Here is a 14655-nt window from a genome sequence, read left to right on the forward strand (position 1 = left end):
AATGAAATAATGCTTAATTTCAGCCTGTGTCATGTTCCAGTGTTAAAGTAGAGAGTTGTTACTTGACATCTAAACTGTTGCATTGAGTTGCACTCCTATATTGAAAGGGGTTTGGTAAACAAGAGGGCTATTATGTGTTGTGTTAAGTGATGTGCAGCTCGATAATTAAATATCAATACTTCCGATAGCCGCAATATCAATTCTCACATCTCTTCAGTCATTGGAGAATATGTTTGTCTGGAACGTGTGAGATTGTAAACATACATAGCTGTGTGTGACTTGTCATTCCTATAGTAGTTTTTCAAAAGTGTTTTAAAGCCTTTTATTTCAGCAGTCCAGTCTGGTACGTGTGCCAATACATATCAGACATAAGAAAAATATTCATTTTTCTGTTGTAAAAAGGTCGGTGTTCAAGGTTAGCTTGTGGCTTACATGGCAAGTTGGTGAAATGGCTTATTCATGAAAAATATGATTTGTTTTGCGTTTTCTTCATGAAATATTTTTGTCTCGTCTTGGCTGTAAGTGTTTCAGATGGTCATCGTCCGTGAACACAGCAGCTTGCATTGTTGCAGTAAATGGCAGAGAGTTACAGGTTAGAAGATGAAGCCTTCCCCAGCTTCCTGTCTTCGGACAGCACCACGTTGGGGAATGTGACCCAGGGACCCGGGCCTGGCCTGCCAGTGGCAACTTCTACAGTGGCTAAGATTAGACCTCATTCTGACAACAGGTGGGTGTGCATGCTTCTCCTTGGGGCGTGTGTCACTACCATCATGTGTTGTCTATTCCTGCATGACACACAAATGACTCAAACCCTCAGTCAGTTTTAATCATTTTAAATTTGTTTATACATTAGAATTTTGTTAAAAGTAATATTATTCTACTGTATGCAGATTTTTGGTCAACAAATTTATTTCCTTCAAAAATAAGCCATTTTATTCTGTATGAAACACATCTAAACACTGAAACACACAACAATGGACAGAGAAAATAACACAGAGCGATTTGTGCTGTCTGATTATTTTTCTAGTAGGCATTTTTGTGACGCAAATGTGTTATGCTTTTGAATGCATATTGTTTAGAGAAGCCAAACTCTTTACTTAACTGTCCTCAGCAACTAGCTGGAACTACTTTCCTCAGCACCGAAATCCGACCAGAACTCTGCTCAGGACACAAAGTGGGGAGTGAGTTGCTGTTGACAGACTTCACTGCTTATGTGAAAAAATCCCAACTATCCCTTTAAACTAATGTGGTGGCGGACTAAAATGCAAATTCTGATGTCCTTTAACTCGTCTTTTTTCCCTTGGTTATTGTAACGTCATGTTATTGGGACATGTACGTTCTCCTAGGTCAGGGGTCGGCAACCTTTACTATGAAAGACATTTTACCCCTCTTGCCCATTAAAGATAAATAGCCCGGAGCCGCAAAACATAGGTTTAAAACATCTTATAAACTCTAACAAGAGAATGAAGAAATAGAAGTGCAGTTAGTGTGCCGGATGCCAACTAGTAGGGTTATCATGGTATCATCCTGGTTAAACCTCACTACCTAATAAATGAACCTAATAAATGTGTAGTACAGTGAATTGAGAGCCTGTTTCTTTTAGCGACCAACAGCTGTGATGGATTTGGAGGATTTGGAGGGAATCAAAGTAGTTCAGATATGAAAAGACCAGTTCATCAAGTACTCTGGCTCGTATTGAAGATAAACTTACATACTTACTAGGGATCGAAGGATATGTTTTTTTCGGGCCGATACCGATTTTTTTTTCCATCACCCTTAGCCTATGGCCGATTTTGCTTGGGCCGATATTTGTGGCGGATACAGCTTTTGCTCCCTCAATTTACTTGAAAAAATGACAATGATAACAAATACTGCAGGTCTCAAGTTTAAACAAATATTTATTGAAATGTAAACACTGAACACCATAGGATTCAGCTTTCTTAAACACACATTTAAACGGCATTAACAACTTTAAAAGGAATATAGAATATATGCCAGATAAGTTAATGCTAAGATAAGATAATGCTAGATAAGTTTTATCTGGCATCGATGTGATGACTGCCCCCCCGCCTCCACACAAAAACACATCAGACTGACAAAACACATCAGAGAGAGCGCACACACATAACACGCCGCGCATTTAACCTCAGCCCGGCGTTCGCCGACTGAAACTCCTACAAGCACAATGGGACTGAATTGACAACACTGACATTAAAGCGTATTAGCATATTAGCCTCCAACTACATCAACAGCCCCCTAATTCCAATGGTAGGCACTTTTAAATATGAAGCATTCAGCAGCATTCCTGTTTTTCAGACCCACAAACTCAACTATATTTACAAGCCCGTATATAGCATGCACTTGGCATTCATGGTTCCTATTTGAAAGCAGTTGGAGGCTAACTGTTGGAGGCTAATTAAAAGTAAGTTGAAAACGTACCCTTGTTGTGATTCACCACCTTTGCAGTGGGGGAGGGGCACCGCGACTGCATGTGTTGCAGGGTCCAGCTGCCCGGCGGATACCTGTCTGAAAATCTTGCGGTGGAAAAATACATCGGCGAACCCACGCGCGTATCGGCCGATACCGATTCAAGTAAAGAACGCCCAATATATTGGCCGGCCGATGTATCGGTCTATCCTTAATACGTACATGTAGTATGTGTCTATGCTACCCCTTCTACGGTATTTTTCTGCCCAGTCGTGTTCCCTTGTCATTACCTTCCAACAAATGTAACTTATCGATTCGTCTTCATTCTTGTTCATTCTGTTTAAAACATTCCCACACTGGGACTGTGGCATTCACTTAAGAAACTCTTACTTCTGTGCTTTCATCATGTTGGCATATGCTAACTTGCTGCTAGCACTCTAGGATCGTTCACTCCAAGTTTATTCCATTATAGTACCAATGCACACAGACAGATGCAGAGTGAACACTCTTGTCATCAAGCATGTTTGGTTTACTGAGGCGAGGAAAAGAAACACACGTACACATTCAATTTACAGATTCCGGCATATTATTGACCTTGATTTTTTTTTATTATTCGCTTTAACGATCCACACGTGAGGGCAAGAGCTGTAGAAAATGTGTGGATGTTATGTGTTTTGTTGCGTATTTTAGCGGTGTTGAAATCAGTTCCAATGTGAATGAGTTGTGTGTTGTCACCATGAACAGAGGTGATCACATGGAGGCCTCGTATCTGGAGGAAAGACCACTACAGCAGAACAACTCCCAATCATCTCAGGTCCAGCAGCGCAAGTTTGCCCTCAGCTTCAAAGATGACATGTGAGTAAGCAAGTCCACGTGTCCACAATTACTGATGCTTCAATTGCTGATTTTACGTGTGCACTCAGGATATCACATTGACCACTTCTATACAATCATTTATTAAAGGGGAGCTGTTATGCTCATTTTCTGCCATTTTTATTAGGTAGTGGACTCCTATAGAGGAGCTTCCCACACAGAAAGCTTTCTTGATCTTCCAGAATCTGCATCGATTCCAGCAGGATTTCCTGCTTCCCGCCAAAACGCTCTGTTTTAATTTATTCCACACCCAGCCTGCCCTTGCACTTGAAAAATGCAATTTGCCAGAGACCTTGTGGCGTCACACCACCTGCTCGGAGCGTGTGCCCGAATACAGTGCACCTAGCTGGGCCACAGCAGGTGGCTCCCTCCGCTCTATACTCTGCTTCTCCTGATAGTAGTGCTATGGTGGTAGTTATAATGATGGTGATATTGGATTAAATCAACAGGTCCAGTTAGTCAAATCCTAACTTGGTCCAGTTTTTCTTACTTCCACTTGCGTCCAACTACAGTTAAATCATAAAAAAAAGGCGACATAAGCAAGTCAGTTATCAGTACCATAGCGATGTTGGTCTGGATCTCATGCAATCAGTTTCAGTTGCATGGATGAGCCTGGCTTGTTACTACTTCCCAACTGGTCAATCATTATCTCGCCCCTGTTTGCTGTGTGTGTCATTTAAAAGGAGCCCTGTTCATGATGTTCATGATTTTTCTATTTTTTTTAATAGGGACAATGCAGATGACTTTATTGCAGCCCATAATCTATCAGACATGCTGCTCAAGTTTCATGTGGATGACACTCCATCCCGAAACCAAGGCTCCCTGCTGCATCTTCTTCCCACTCACATGGCCTCAATCCAGGGCAGTCACACAGAACTTTCAACAGGTAAGAACATCCCTCTTATTGACCAAGAGTCCAACCCCTATCTTCCTATCCCCAAATGGTTCTTTTCTTCTTTGACAGAGCTTTCAGCGGGCCTCCTGACATTTGCTCAGTTTGAACACAAGCCTCGTACAGATACCAAAGTAGGTACCACGCTATTAGCATGTAGGTTTTACAAATTTACAGTCCCCCTCCTCCATGTGGTCTTTTTTGTTAGGCTTCATCCCCGCCATCCACAGCTGAGAAAGAGAATGTTGAAGGTGAAACCATGGACAGCGACCATTTCAGTGGCAGCAACTCCAGTTTTTTGGCAAATGAACAGCTCATGTCTGTGGACAGCATGAACAGTGACATAACTGGTATTTATCAACCCTCAGTACTTACTGACACGCTAATCCCTCGTTTATGGCGGCTTATTGGTTCCAGACCTGGTGATAATATCATTTCCACAAAGTAGTGGAAGAGTCTTTATTTGGAAATGGATTAATTGTGTTGTATACGACCTTCTAAATACGCTCTTTAACGTTATTGGAGCCCTCTAGACATTCATACAGTCTCTTTGTCTTGGTGGGTGGTGGCAAGGCCACTAGCATACACACAGACTGCAAAACAGTGTAATGTAGTATACATTTAATTAGTAGTTTCCTGTGTATTGTCATGTTTTTGGATATTTTGTCATTCCACCTTTTATAAAAAAAAAAAAAGTAATGTTAAAATCCAGTCACGCCTTGTTCTCGTAGACAAAGTCTTATATATCGTCTCGTCTCATGACAGCCCTATTATTTATAAATTTAATAGTTTTGTTTCCTGTGTACCACCTTCTACATATGGTGTTCAATATTATTAGAGCCCTCTAGACATATAATAGCAGTTGTCTTTACACTCCTGTCACCCAATATAGTAGGCATAAGAGAAAATAAGACATCATCACGTCTTTAAATGCATCTTCAGAATGCCTTATTTGTACTTTACTTCATTTAGCCAATTTGTTTGCTTAAATGCTTCCATCCATTTTCTATACCGCTTATTCTCGCTAGGTTCGCGGGCATGCTGGAGCTTATCCCAGGTGTCTTCAGGTGGGAGGCAGGGTACACCCTGGACTGGTCACCAGCCAATCACAGGGCACATCCAGACAATTATTCATAACAAAATATATGTAATAATTAAAAATACACAGTATTACCTGTGTACTTGTATATTTACTTTTAATTTTATAACGCTTGAGTAAGTTGTTCCACAACAAACATTTTTGGAATGTGGGAGGAAACCGGAGTACCCGGAGAAAACCCATGCATTGGGAGAACATGCAAACTCCACACACAGATGCCCGAAGGGGGGGGGATCGGACCCGCGTCTCCTAGCTGTGTGGCCTGTGTGCCCACCACTCAACCGTGCAGCCTTAGAAAATGCTTCATTTAGATCAGAAATATGTAAAGATTTTTGTAATGCATGGATGAGTTCCATCTAGAATAACTCCTTCTCTCTTTAGCTAACATGCTGGGAAGGAAGCTAACAAGCTACTGTAAATAGTTGACCTTAAAATGAAAGTACTCAAGATTGGCAGAGAGGCTGTCAGCATGTGTGTGAAGAATTTACTTGATTGTTCCATCCTTTTGAAGTAAAAGTTCCAGAACAGCATTGCAGATGCTGTCCAATGGCTTGTCTTATGGAGTCACTGCCATGTGTGTCACCCCCAGATGATGACATTGATTTGAACAACTTCCCTGATGAACTGGAGCTGTACTTCAATAACATGATGCCTGCAGCCATGGAACGAGGCACAGTGGAGGGCCAAGAGCTGCCTGCTGCTGATGTTGCAGTAAGAGTCAATCTTGTAGCATACTCTTTCCACTGTCAAATTCCCTGTCATTGGTTGGGGCCACCCCAAGCGTCCCATTCAAGGACCATCCAGCATGTCCAGTGCAGACATCCAATCTGTGATGATGATTTAATGAATTGGGACAAAATAAATATCCATGATGTGTGCAAATTCTCCATTTGTGCAGGTCAACTTCCAGATGCCTGATGTACGTCTGGCTGCCACAGGTATGGACTCCTGTCCTGCCAGCGACGAGGACACAGAGGATGAACTGGAATCTGCTAGACGGACCAGTTCCACAAGAACAAAGCTATTACCAAGCACCTCCAGACAGTTGGTCAGAAGTAGAATAGAAGTGTTTCTGGGTGAATCTAACCCCAATGTAATGTATATTGTAACTAAGATGGTTTGTGTATATCTCGTCTTCATCCAGGTTGGTGAGAGTCATCATCCCAGCTTTAGGCCAGGTTTAGAAGGAGGAAGCTCCGATGATGAGCCGTCAAGTGGCCTCGACGCTCCATCTCTGTCTGGAATTGAACACAGACGATCCGCTGAGGGACAAGTTATTAACACTACAGGTTGTACAGCTACTCTCACAAATGCGCCATGTTATTTGTTTTAAATGAATACCCATAACTTCTGCTTATAAAGACCAATATGGTACCATTAACTGATAATCCAAAATTTTAAAAGTACATAAACGTTAAGTGTGGATTGTGCACACCAGGAGATAAGAAAAAATACCAGGTGTACGTGTTGATTTGTCCTGATCAAATATGACATGACTACTAGCACATCACCACTATAGGGAGAAGCAGAGTATAGAGCAGGAGGAGCCACCTGAGGTGGCCCAGCAAGGTGCACTGTATTCGGATACATGCTCTGAGCAGCCGGTGTGATGCCACAGAGGTCCCTGGAAACCTTTTGCACTTTTCAAACGTGTTTGGGTTTTCCGTGTGCTCCATGGGGTTTTTTCCCCTCATTGTGGCGCATTTGACTCAACTACTATATGAATGTCTTCCTTGGACAGTGAATGTTTGTTTACAAGTGAGATCAGGGGAAGTTACAACTGTCCATTACAGTCACAGGCAGAATCGCTTGAGTTGCTTACCCTCACAGTAAGGGTAATCTTGCCTCATTGGAGCGTTTTTCAATTATCTGAGCTAGTATTTGTAATGTCATCAATATTTATCTATATGACATAATTCCCTCATATCAGCCCTCCTAAATATTGCATCCCTAATTATTATCATTATTTTTATTTTTTGACCTTTAATCAAATGCTTTTGAATCTACAAATATAATTATTTGGCACATTTTAAGTTTAAATGAATGAATAAATTAGTCCTGATTACCCCAATACCAGAACATGTTTTGTGATATATATACGTATATATATATATTTTTTACAATAATTAAAAAAAGAAGGATGTTTTCTGATTCATGACTTGAGGAAAACCTGTTGTGCATAGTATAAGTCATCCTGCACAGAGAAAGTTCCAGTGGCATTTGTTTTTGTGTGAAGCAGGGGATGGAGGCGGTGGTGATGGGAGCAGCGGGAGCGAAGAAGTTGGAAGTAACAGTGGGGTTTCAGCAATGCCTTTTCCAACAAGCACGAATGATGTGCTGCGTGGCCTGGGCCTGGTGGGTAGCAGTGCTGTTGGTGAAGATGGAGACGGCGCTCGTAAGAGTCTAACAGCACATGGAAGGAGCAACCTTTCCACCCTTGCTGAGGTAACGAAGGCAAATCCTAGTTATTGCTCATGATACAACCAGTCATGTTTATGTTTTCCAGATGGGAGATCGTGTGGGTCCTGTTGGAACTGTTGAGGCCAGCAGCTGTAAAAATGCATCAGAGGGAAGTCAAAATGTCTCTCCTGTGAACTGGACCATGCTTATGGACAGACAGGAGTCACATGTGAGTTTAAATACGATCCTGAACTGGGACCTATTATTATGCTAAATTTCTTCCCTTTATATTAAGTTGTGGACTCCTATAGAGCAGATACACACAAAGCTTTCTAATTCTTCCAGAATCTGCACCTATTCAGCTGTATTTCTTTGGATTTCGTGTTTCCCTCAAACTGTTATTCTGTTTTTTAATGTATTCCACCTCCAGGCATGCCTACTCTGCTGTGGTTTGTCACAGTTCTTAAAAGGACTTCCGGTTTCTTCTGCTAGCTGTGAACAGTATAGGAGTTGATAGTAAACTGTGATGTATCTTTAAAATGTCGGCCTTTGACATACAGCCATATGTGTTGGATTCCGAATCTTATCTGGAGTAGAGAGTCCCAAGTTTGTCAAGAAAAAGGGTTACTTCAAGGCGTGTCGCAATGGTGTGTATATATATATATATATATATATATATATATATATATATATATATATATATATATATATATATATATATATATATATATATATATATACGTACGTCCGTCCGTCCGTCCGTCCGTCCGTCCCTCCATCCCTCCATCCCTCCCTCCCAGGCTAACATGAGGAATTTGATTAGCAGGATGAGTCCAGGACCAGCACTGAACCGTCCCACTCTGTTGACATGAGAAGTGAAGCCCAACTTCAAGTTGCCCAGGACAACTCTCAGGTACACGTGGATGACAAAGATGATAGGCCTTTGACAGTTGGGGTGGCAGTTATTCTGTTTGCATTAAAAGGAGTATGTAGAGGGCTAGAAGTTCTTTAAAGTTCATTTGTAGAGTAAGTGATGAGTCTTACCCCAGGCGTGGACTTTATTGCAGTTGAGGGGAGGGCCGTGTGGTACTGCGTCAGAAGCTCGGGCGTCAGACACGACTAGTGAGGACGGAGACCTTCCTACCCCCCTGGACGCCAAGTATTTTTGCCAGAGCGTCCAAGAGGAACAAGGGGAATCAGATGATGCCTGGTTCAGCTGTCCAGAAAACCTGCAGTTGGAGTTTGACCAAGGTTGGCGGGAAGTAGATTAAAGGTGTTTATAGAATTGTAAGGAATTGATTTTCTCTTTCCAGGTGCCGGTGCTCCTCACAGTGTGGTGTACCAGAATGAAGAAGGGCAGTGGGTGACAGACCTGGCTTATTATACCTCTTTTGAGAAGGAGACAACGCAACATCATGCACAATTTCCAAATGAGGACTTTGTTTCTTCAGGTATGTACTCGGATCACGCTTGCACACATCATGATACCTTAGGGAAAAGAAGTATTTGATTTTAGTAACTTTATCCTGTTTATAAACTAGGGCTGGCAAAACTGTCAAAAATAGCACCTTAAAGAGGACATATTGTGCTAATGTGGGGCCCTTTGTATTGAGTTGTGGACTCCAGAGCAGCTACACACCATAACCCAGCACAGAAAACTTACTGCATGTTCCAGGATCTGCGTATATTCCAGCTGGATTTCCTTGGATTTCCAAAACACTCCATTTATCACTCACACTCACATTCATACCTATGGACAATTTGGAGTCGCCAATTAACCTAGCATGTTTTTGGAATGTGGGAGGAAACCGGAGTACCTGGCGAAAACCCAGGCATGCACGGGGAGAACATACAACATACATACAACTCCACACAGAGATGCCCGTGGGTGGAATCGAACTATGTTCTCCTAGCCCGCAACCAAGTTATTTTGGGAATTACAATAAAATGTCTAGTGCCATTAACACATATCAAGCCACATCTGTTATGATGGCAGGCAGCGCTACAAAACGTTTTCAACAGTCAGAGTCTGATGCTCTTTTAGAACTTCAACCTAAGCTGAACACATCAACAGCAGTGCAATTCCGAAAGTATTTATGTATCTCCAACTCACAAACACGTGTGTTCATGTCTTGCAAAAGGATTGTGGATGATGGACAAAATTCCAAAAATGGTGCAGTTGTCCTTTTTAATGTAACGTTAACACTTATTCTGCTACATAAACGATATACCTGGGAAGAGGAATGGACTAAATTAACGTAACAAGCCTGCAAGTTACCACTGAGCAAGTTAACCAAACTCCCAATCTCATTTCACATCACTGAAGCCACTGAATTCTTCATCCTTTGTATCCCCAGCCTAGAGTGCCCTCTTGTGCCTGTGCGCAATAATGTTCGCTGGTTTGTCAGTCAGTATGATTTTTTAAAATGTAGAAACGTTTGCAATGCCACATATACGTTCTGGATATATTCATAATTAAAGTGTACAAGTTGCAGTACCAACCAAACAACGAAGAATAGTGTGACTCATAGTTGGGAAAATACAGTATTTCCCTCAATCAGATATTCTTAAGAAGCTGAAAGTATACTGGATATGAAAGTTATTTTCACACCGTGTATTTTATAGTCACTCAGAGCGTGTACGTTGTCTGATCTTGATATTGTCATGTTTTGTTTTATAGGAGATGCTTTAGAGAAGATCGCGAAAGACCAAGAGGAATTTGAGAAAGAGCACCAGTTCATGCAGGTATGGGAGTGTTGCTTTGTACTGGGGATCGACCAATATGTTTTTTTTCCATCACCCTTAGCCGATGGACGATTTTGCTTGGGCCGATATTTGCGGACGATACTGCTTTTGCTGCCTCAATTTATATGGAAAAAATTACAATGATACAAATATTACAGGTCTCAAGTTTAAACAAATATTTATTGAAATGTAAACACTGCATACAGTAGGATTCAGCTTTCTTAAACACACATTTAAACGGCATTATCAACATTAAAAGGAGTAAATATTCAACCATGTGCAAAACATTTCTGTCGTAGTTTAAGTTTTATCTAGCATCGATGTGATGACTGCTTCGATGTGATGACTGCTCCTCCGCAGTGTGACGCACCGTCGATGTAATTACTTCGTCAGTTTGTAGTTAAAGTTGCATAGTTGTTCATTCTTGGTCTGCTCAACTAGTGAGAGTGCTTTTATTTGTCTTTTGCGTTGGTAGTGATGTGTTTGGGATTTCTTGTTGTCAAACCATGACTTAAACTGTTATGCCTAGCGATCACCCAGTGAAATGTGATGGGCTATGTATGGTGTAAAAAGCAAGCTTATTCTTTTACTTAGCATTTGTTTCCTATTTCAAAGCAGGTGGCAATATTTCAACTAAGCCTAACTGTTGCTGGGTCCTCCGGCAACACACAGCTGCCCGGCGGATGCCTGTCTGTAAATCATGCGGCGGAAAAATATATCGGCGAACCTGCGTGCATATCGGCCGATACTGATTTGAAGTAAAGAACGCAAATATCGGCCCGATACGTCGATCCTTACTTTGTACGGTCCCTGCAAAGCATTGGATTAGCTGCGTTTGTTCTACATTTCTAATCAGCAGCCCACATTTCAACTTTCAGGCGCGATTGCACACTGATTTTGCTTATTGTTTTTGCCTTGTTTTGTAATTGCACTTTGTAAACGGTGTGCTGCTTTTGTTGCAGGAGGAGCAGATTGTACCAGCCAGCAGCAACAGTACCTTGCTAATGGACTCTTCTTGGAAAGCTGCTAGCAGCAGACACGTCTTGATGAGGGCCTCTCAGGTTTCTTCGGAGTTTAACCAAGGGGACCAAAGCTACCTGCGGCTGTCATTAGGGCAGTTTTTTCAACAGCGTTCTGAAGCCCTGGGCTGTCTTGGTAGCGGTAGCCACGTGGACTGGGTCAAACGGGTCAGTGATTCTGCTTTACTTCTTCTCTGCTTTTCCTTCAAGTTCACAAAAACGCTCGAGCTGTTTCTCATATCAACTATTGCATTGTCTAAAGGAAACTATTTTTGTTATTCTGATCTGCTTTAATTACTAGTAGTTAAACACACCCCATCCAGTCTTTCTTCTCGGTTCACAGCTTTAGGGTGTCCATTCCATAATAACAAAGAAATAGACTGAAAAAATAATCCACAACATCAAAACAAAGATGTTTCATGAATGCAATTGCTCCTCCAGTTATATTACACAACCATTCATAATAAGGAAGAAATAGACTAAGTAATCCACTAAGTCCAAGATGCTATCCGTGTGCATGCGTATCTTGAGAGAACATGAGTTACCGCATATCTTCATGTTTCCTCCACACTGCAGCCATCTTTTGGCTTCATTATCAGCTCTCCAGAGAAGAGGGAACCGTTTGCGCTCATCCACCCCTCTGACTTGTCACCTGAGGGGAATTCTCCTCACAGTGACTCCATGGACATCGGTGAAAGTGATCAAACACTCAATCCTGGTGAGTATTGTTGAAGTGTCCAGCCAAAGGCTTGCTGATCAAAGGAATGCTCTGCTACCTTACAAGCTCATTGGATCAAATGACTGAGTTGAAGTTTTTGCAGATGACTTGGACAAAACGTTGGTGGTAGTGGATGAAAGGATGTTCCCAACAGAGAACAAAGACATGAAGTCTTCCAATCAGGAGGTAGAAGCATGTACTTACTGTTAAAATAGCCATGCTTGGCATACAATGAGTTGTCTGCTTTTCAGGGTGCCATACTTAGCCGCAATGAGGGTCCTGACTCTGCAGCCAATCAGAACTCTGTGTCCCCCAAAAATAACCTTATGCTGAATATCAGCACCATTGCATCGGCCATCGCGGACGCATCCATCAGTACCAACCCATCGCAGCTGGCTGCTATGATCTTGGAGCTTTCTAAGAAACGCAGGCAGGAAGCACGCTCTCAACATGTAAGACTTTTGGGTTTTTTTTCCCCAATTTGATTTTGTATATTGTTTTATATACACTGTCATGATCATATCCCAGCTTATGTCTTATCTGTCCTCAGGTCCACCCCGTTGTGGAGCAGAAGAGCCAGTCGGACACGCTACAAACTAGCACTAATGTAGGAGAACAGAGTGCCTTTGACTTGGAGAAATACCTGAAAAAGACGAACACGTCGTGCCACAGTGACACATCTGCAGCACAAACTACCTTTGACCTCAGCGACTGGCTTGGCAACTTCAACTCCTCTAAGGTGCGGACGGAAGAAGAAGAATGCTCACCTCACGAATCGGAGTGTGCGAGTGGTACACACCGAGAGAGAAAAGAGCCAAGATTCAAACCCGGATCTTCCAGCACAAAGGCTGATTCAAAAAGAAGCTCTAAGTCGTTGACTCACTCTCCGGGCAGGAAATCCAAGCCAGCCAAGATTGTCACGGCTGCTCTTCTGCATCAAAGCTCTGCAGAGAAACATGGAGACTTTTCTTCACAAAACACTCAGCCTGCCCTTGAGCACACATTCAGTGAGTCCAAGTCTTGTTTCCAACATTTTGCAGTAGTCTCTAAATGTGTGACGGCATGAATATGCTTTAATTTTACTATTGCATGTTGTTCCTGCAGGGCTGCCACCTGAACCTCACATGCAAGAAGAGACACAATGCAACTTCCGACCCTCCACCTCCCCTTTAACACACTCCTCTCCAAGTCAGAGCTCCCCTTCTGAAGCCGACAGGTACTGCATGGCACGGGTTCCCTTTTATTTAGTAAAGGTCATTATGATAAATTATTTTCATTTTCTTTATAGCGCCACATAACCATGTAGATTATTTGTAGCAATGCTCCATATGCATATGATCGTGTGTGTGATAGCAATCATTCAATTATTTTACAGATTTAGTTTTTTGACTGCATTGTTTTGCGACTCGGTTAAATTATAAAAAATATTGTGCAGTCATATATTTTCCAGAAAGACTGGATTACAAAGTCATGTTACACTTGGAAGTGGATAAGATGAATATTTAGAATGACAAATGTATTGTTCGCATGTTTATGTCCTTGTCTTTCCTCCCAGTATGGCGTCACCTTCCTCAACTAGTGGCATCCTGACACACCTTGGTCACGACCTCTCTCCTCAGTCTCCCTGCTGCAGCCCAAGTCTCAACAGGCTCACATACATCTCAATGAAAGACTCCACCCTCGTACCCACACCAGACAGGCACAAGGTACCTGGATGCATGAGCTCCCTGCAAGCAATCATATGATACTAATCTAACTTTATGGAGCTTCGTTGCTGCCAGGTCCAACCGTGATAAGTGAATTTCCACAGATTAGGATTCCTTATTTATCAACTTTGTAAATACGGACTTTAACATTATTAGGGCCATTTAGACATGAGGGATTGTTGAGCTGCATACGTAAGCAAGGCATCTCGCAGCACGCCATTGCTGCTCAGGATGGATGCAGTAAGATATCATTTGAAACGTCTTCAAACATCCTGAGCGTTACAGAACAAAAAAGTCAAGTGGTAGACCCAAAAGAAAATGTCACCGGCTCTGAGCTGGAGGATCCTATTGGCTGTGCATCATGACACGGGAGCATCTTTGGCCCAAATGAAGGTTGTTACTGGTGCCCAGTACAGTCCAATAACCATAACATACCATCACCAGGGACGACTTAAGAAGAACAAAGGTCTCAAAGGCCTTGTCTCCTTCAAGGCCACAAATTCCAAATTGCTTATTTGGAATTTGCAGGAGAGAACCAAACATGAGACATCGAAAGATGGAAGGTTTTATTCCGAGAAAAAATGTTACTGACATGACAAGGAGATGCCACCTGTGATTTTTTTCCACATGGCACAGTGAAGAGTGTGCCATCATGATCCTTCAGTTCCAGACTGTGGGAGAAACATTCCCACTAGCCTCCTGGAAACACTGGCATTAAGCCCAAAGCCATTTTTCACCTGATTAACAAGAACAGCACATCAACTCATTACTCACTC

The 14655-nt window shown here is 42.2% G+C and overlaps 1 protein-coding gene across 4 annotated transcripts in view; it reads left to right on the forward strand.

The window, feature by feature from the left end:
• The window catches only part of cep192 (centrosomal protein 192), a 38235-nt gene that overhangs the window by 520 nt on the left and 23060 nt on the right, over window positions 1-14655 (forward strand). The window contains exons 2-22 of one of the 4 annotated variants that reach the window (XM_058053670.1): window positions 524-727; window positions 3172-3282; window positions 4029-4186; window positions 4265-4326; window positions 4401-4542; window positions 5881-6002; window positions 6190-6339; window positions 6436-6580; window positions 7528-7736; window positions 7798-7920; window positions 8515-8604; window positions 8759-8942; window positions 9005-9142; window positions 10372-10436; window positions 11399-11623; window positions 12032-12173; window positions 12277-12359; window positions 12425-12625; window positions 12724-13180; window positions 13278-13389; window positions 13729-13879. In XM_058053670.1, coding sequence (XP_057909653.1) covers window positions 576-727; window positions 3172-3282; window positions 4029-4186; window positions 4265-4326; window positions 4401-4542; window positions 5881-6002; window positions 6190-6339; window positions 6436-6580; window positions 7528-7736; window positions 7798-7920; window positions 8515-8604; window positions 8759-8942; window positions 9005-9142; window positions 10372-10436; window positions 11399-11623; window positions 12032-12173; window positions 12277-12359; window positions 12425-12625; window positions 12724-13180; window positions 13278-13389; window positions 13729-13879 — 3222 coding nt within the window. In that variant the 5' untranslated portion in view covers window positions 524-575. The remainder of the gene's footprint in view (window positions 1-523; window positions 728-3171; window positions 3283-4028; window positions 4187-4264; window positions 4327-4400; window positions 4543-5880; window positions 6003-6189; window positions 6340-6435; window positions 6581-7527; window positions 7737-7797; window positions 7921-8514; window positions 8605-8758; window positions 8943-9004; window positions 9143-10371; window positions 10437-11398; window positions 11624-12031; window positions 12174-12276; window positions 12360-12424; window positions 12626-12723; window positions 13181-13277; window positions 13390-13728; window positions 13880-14655) is intronic. The other 3 variants (XM_058053671.1, XM_058053673.1, XM_058053672.1) reach the window with 3 other exon arrangements.

The sequence above is a fragment of the Doryrhamphus excisus genome, chromosome 17, assembly GCF_030265055.1.
Source record: "Doryrhamphus excisus isolate RoL2022-K1 chromosome 17, RoL_Dexc_1.0, whole genome shotgun sequence".
Classification (NCBI taxonomy): domain Eukaryota; kingdom Metazoa; phylum Chordata; class Actinopteri; order Syngnathiformes; family Syngnathidae; genus Doryrhamphus; species Doryrhamphus excisus.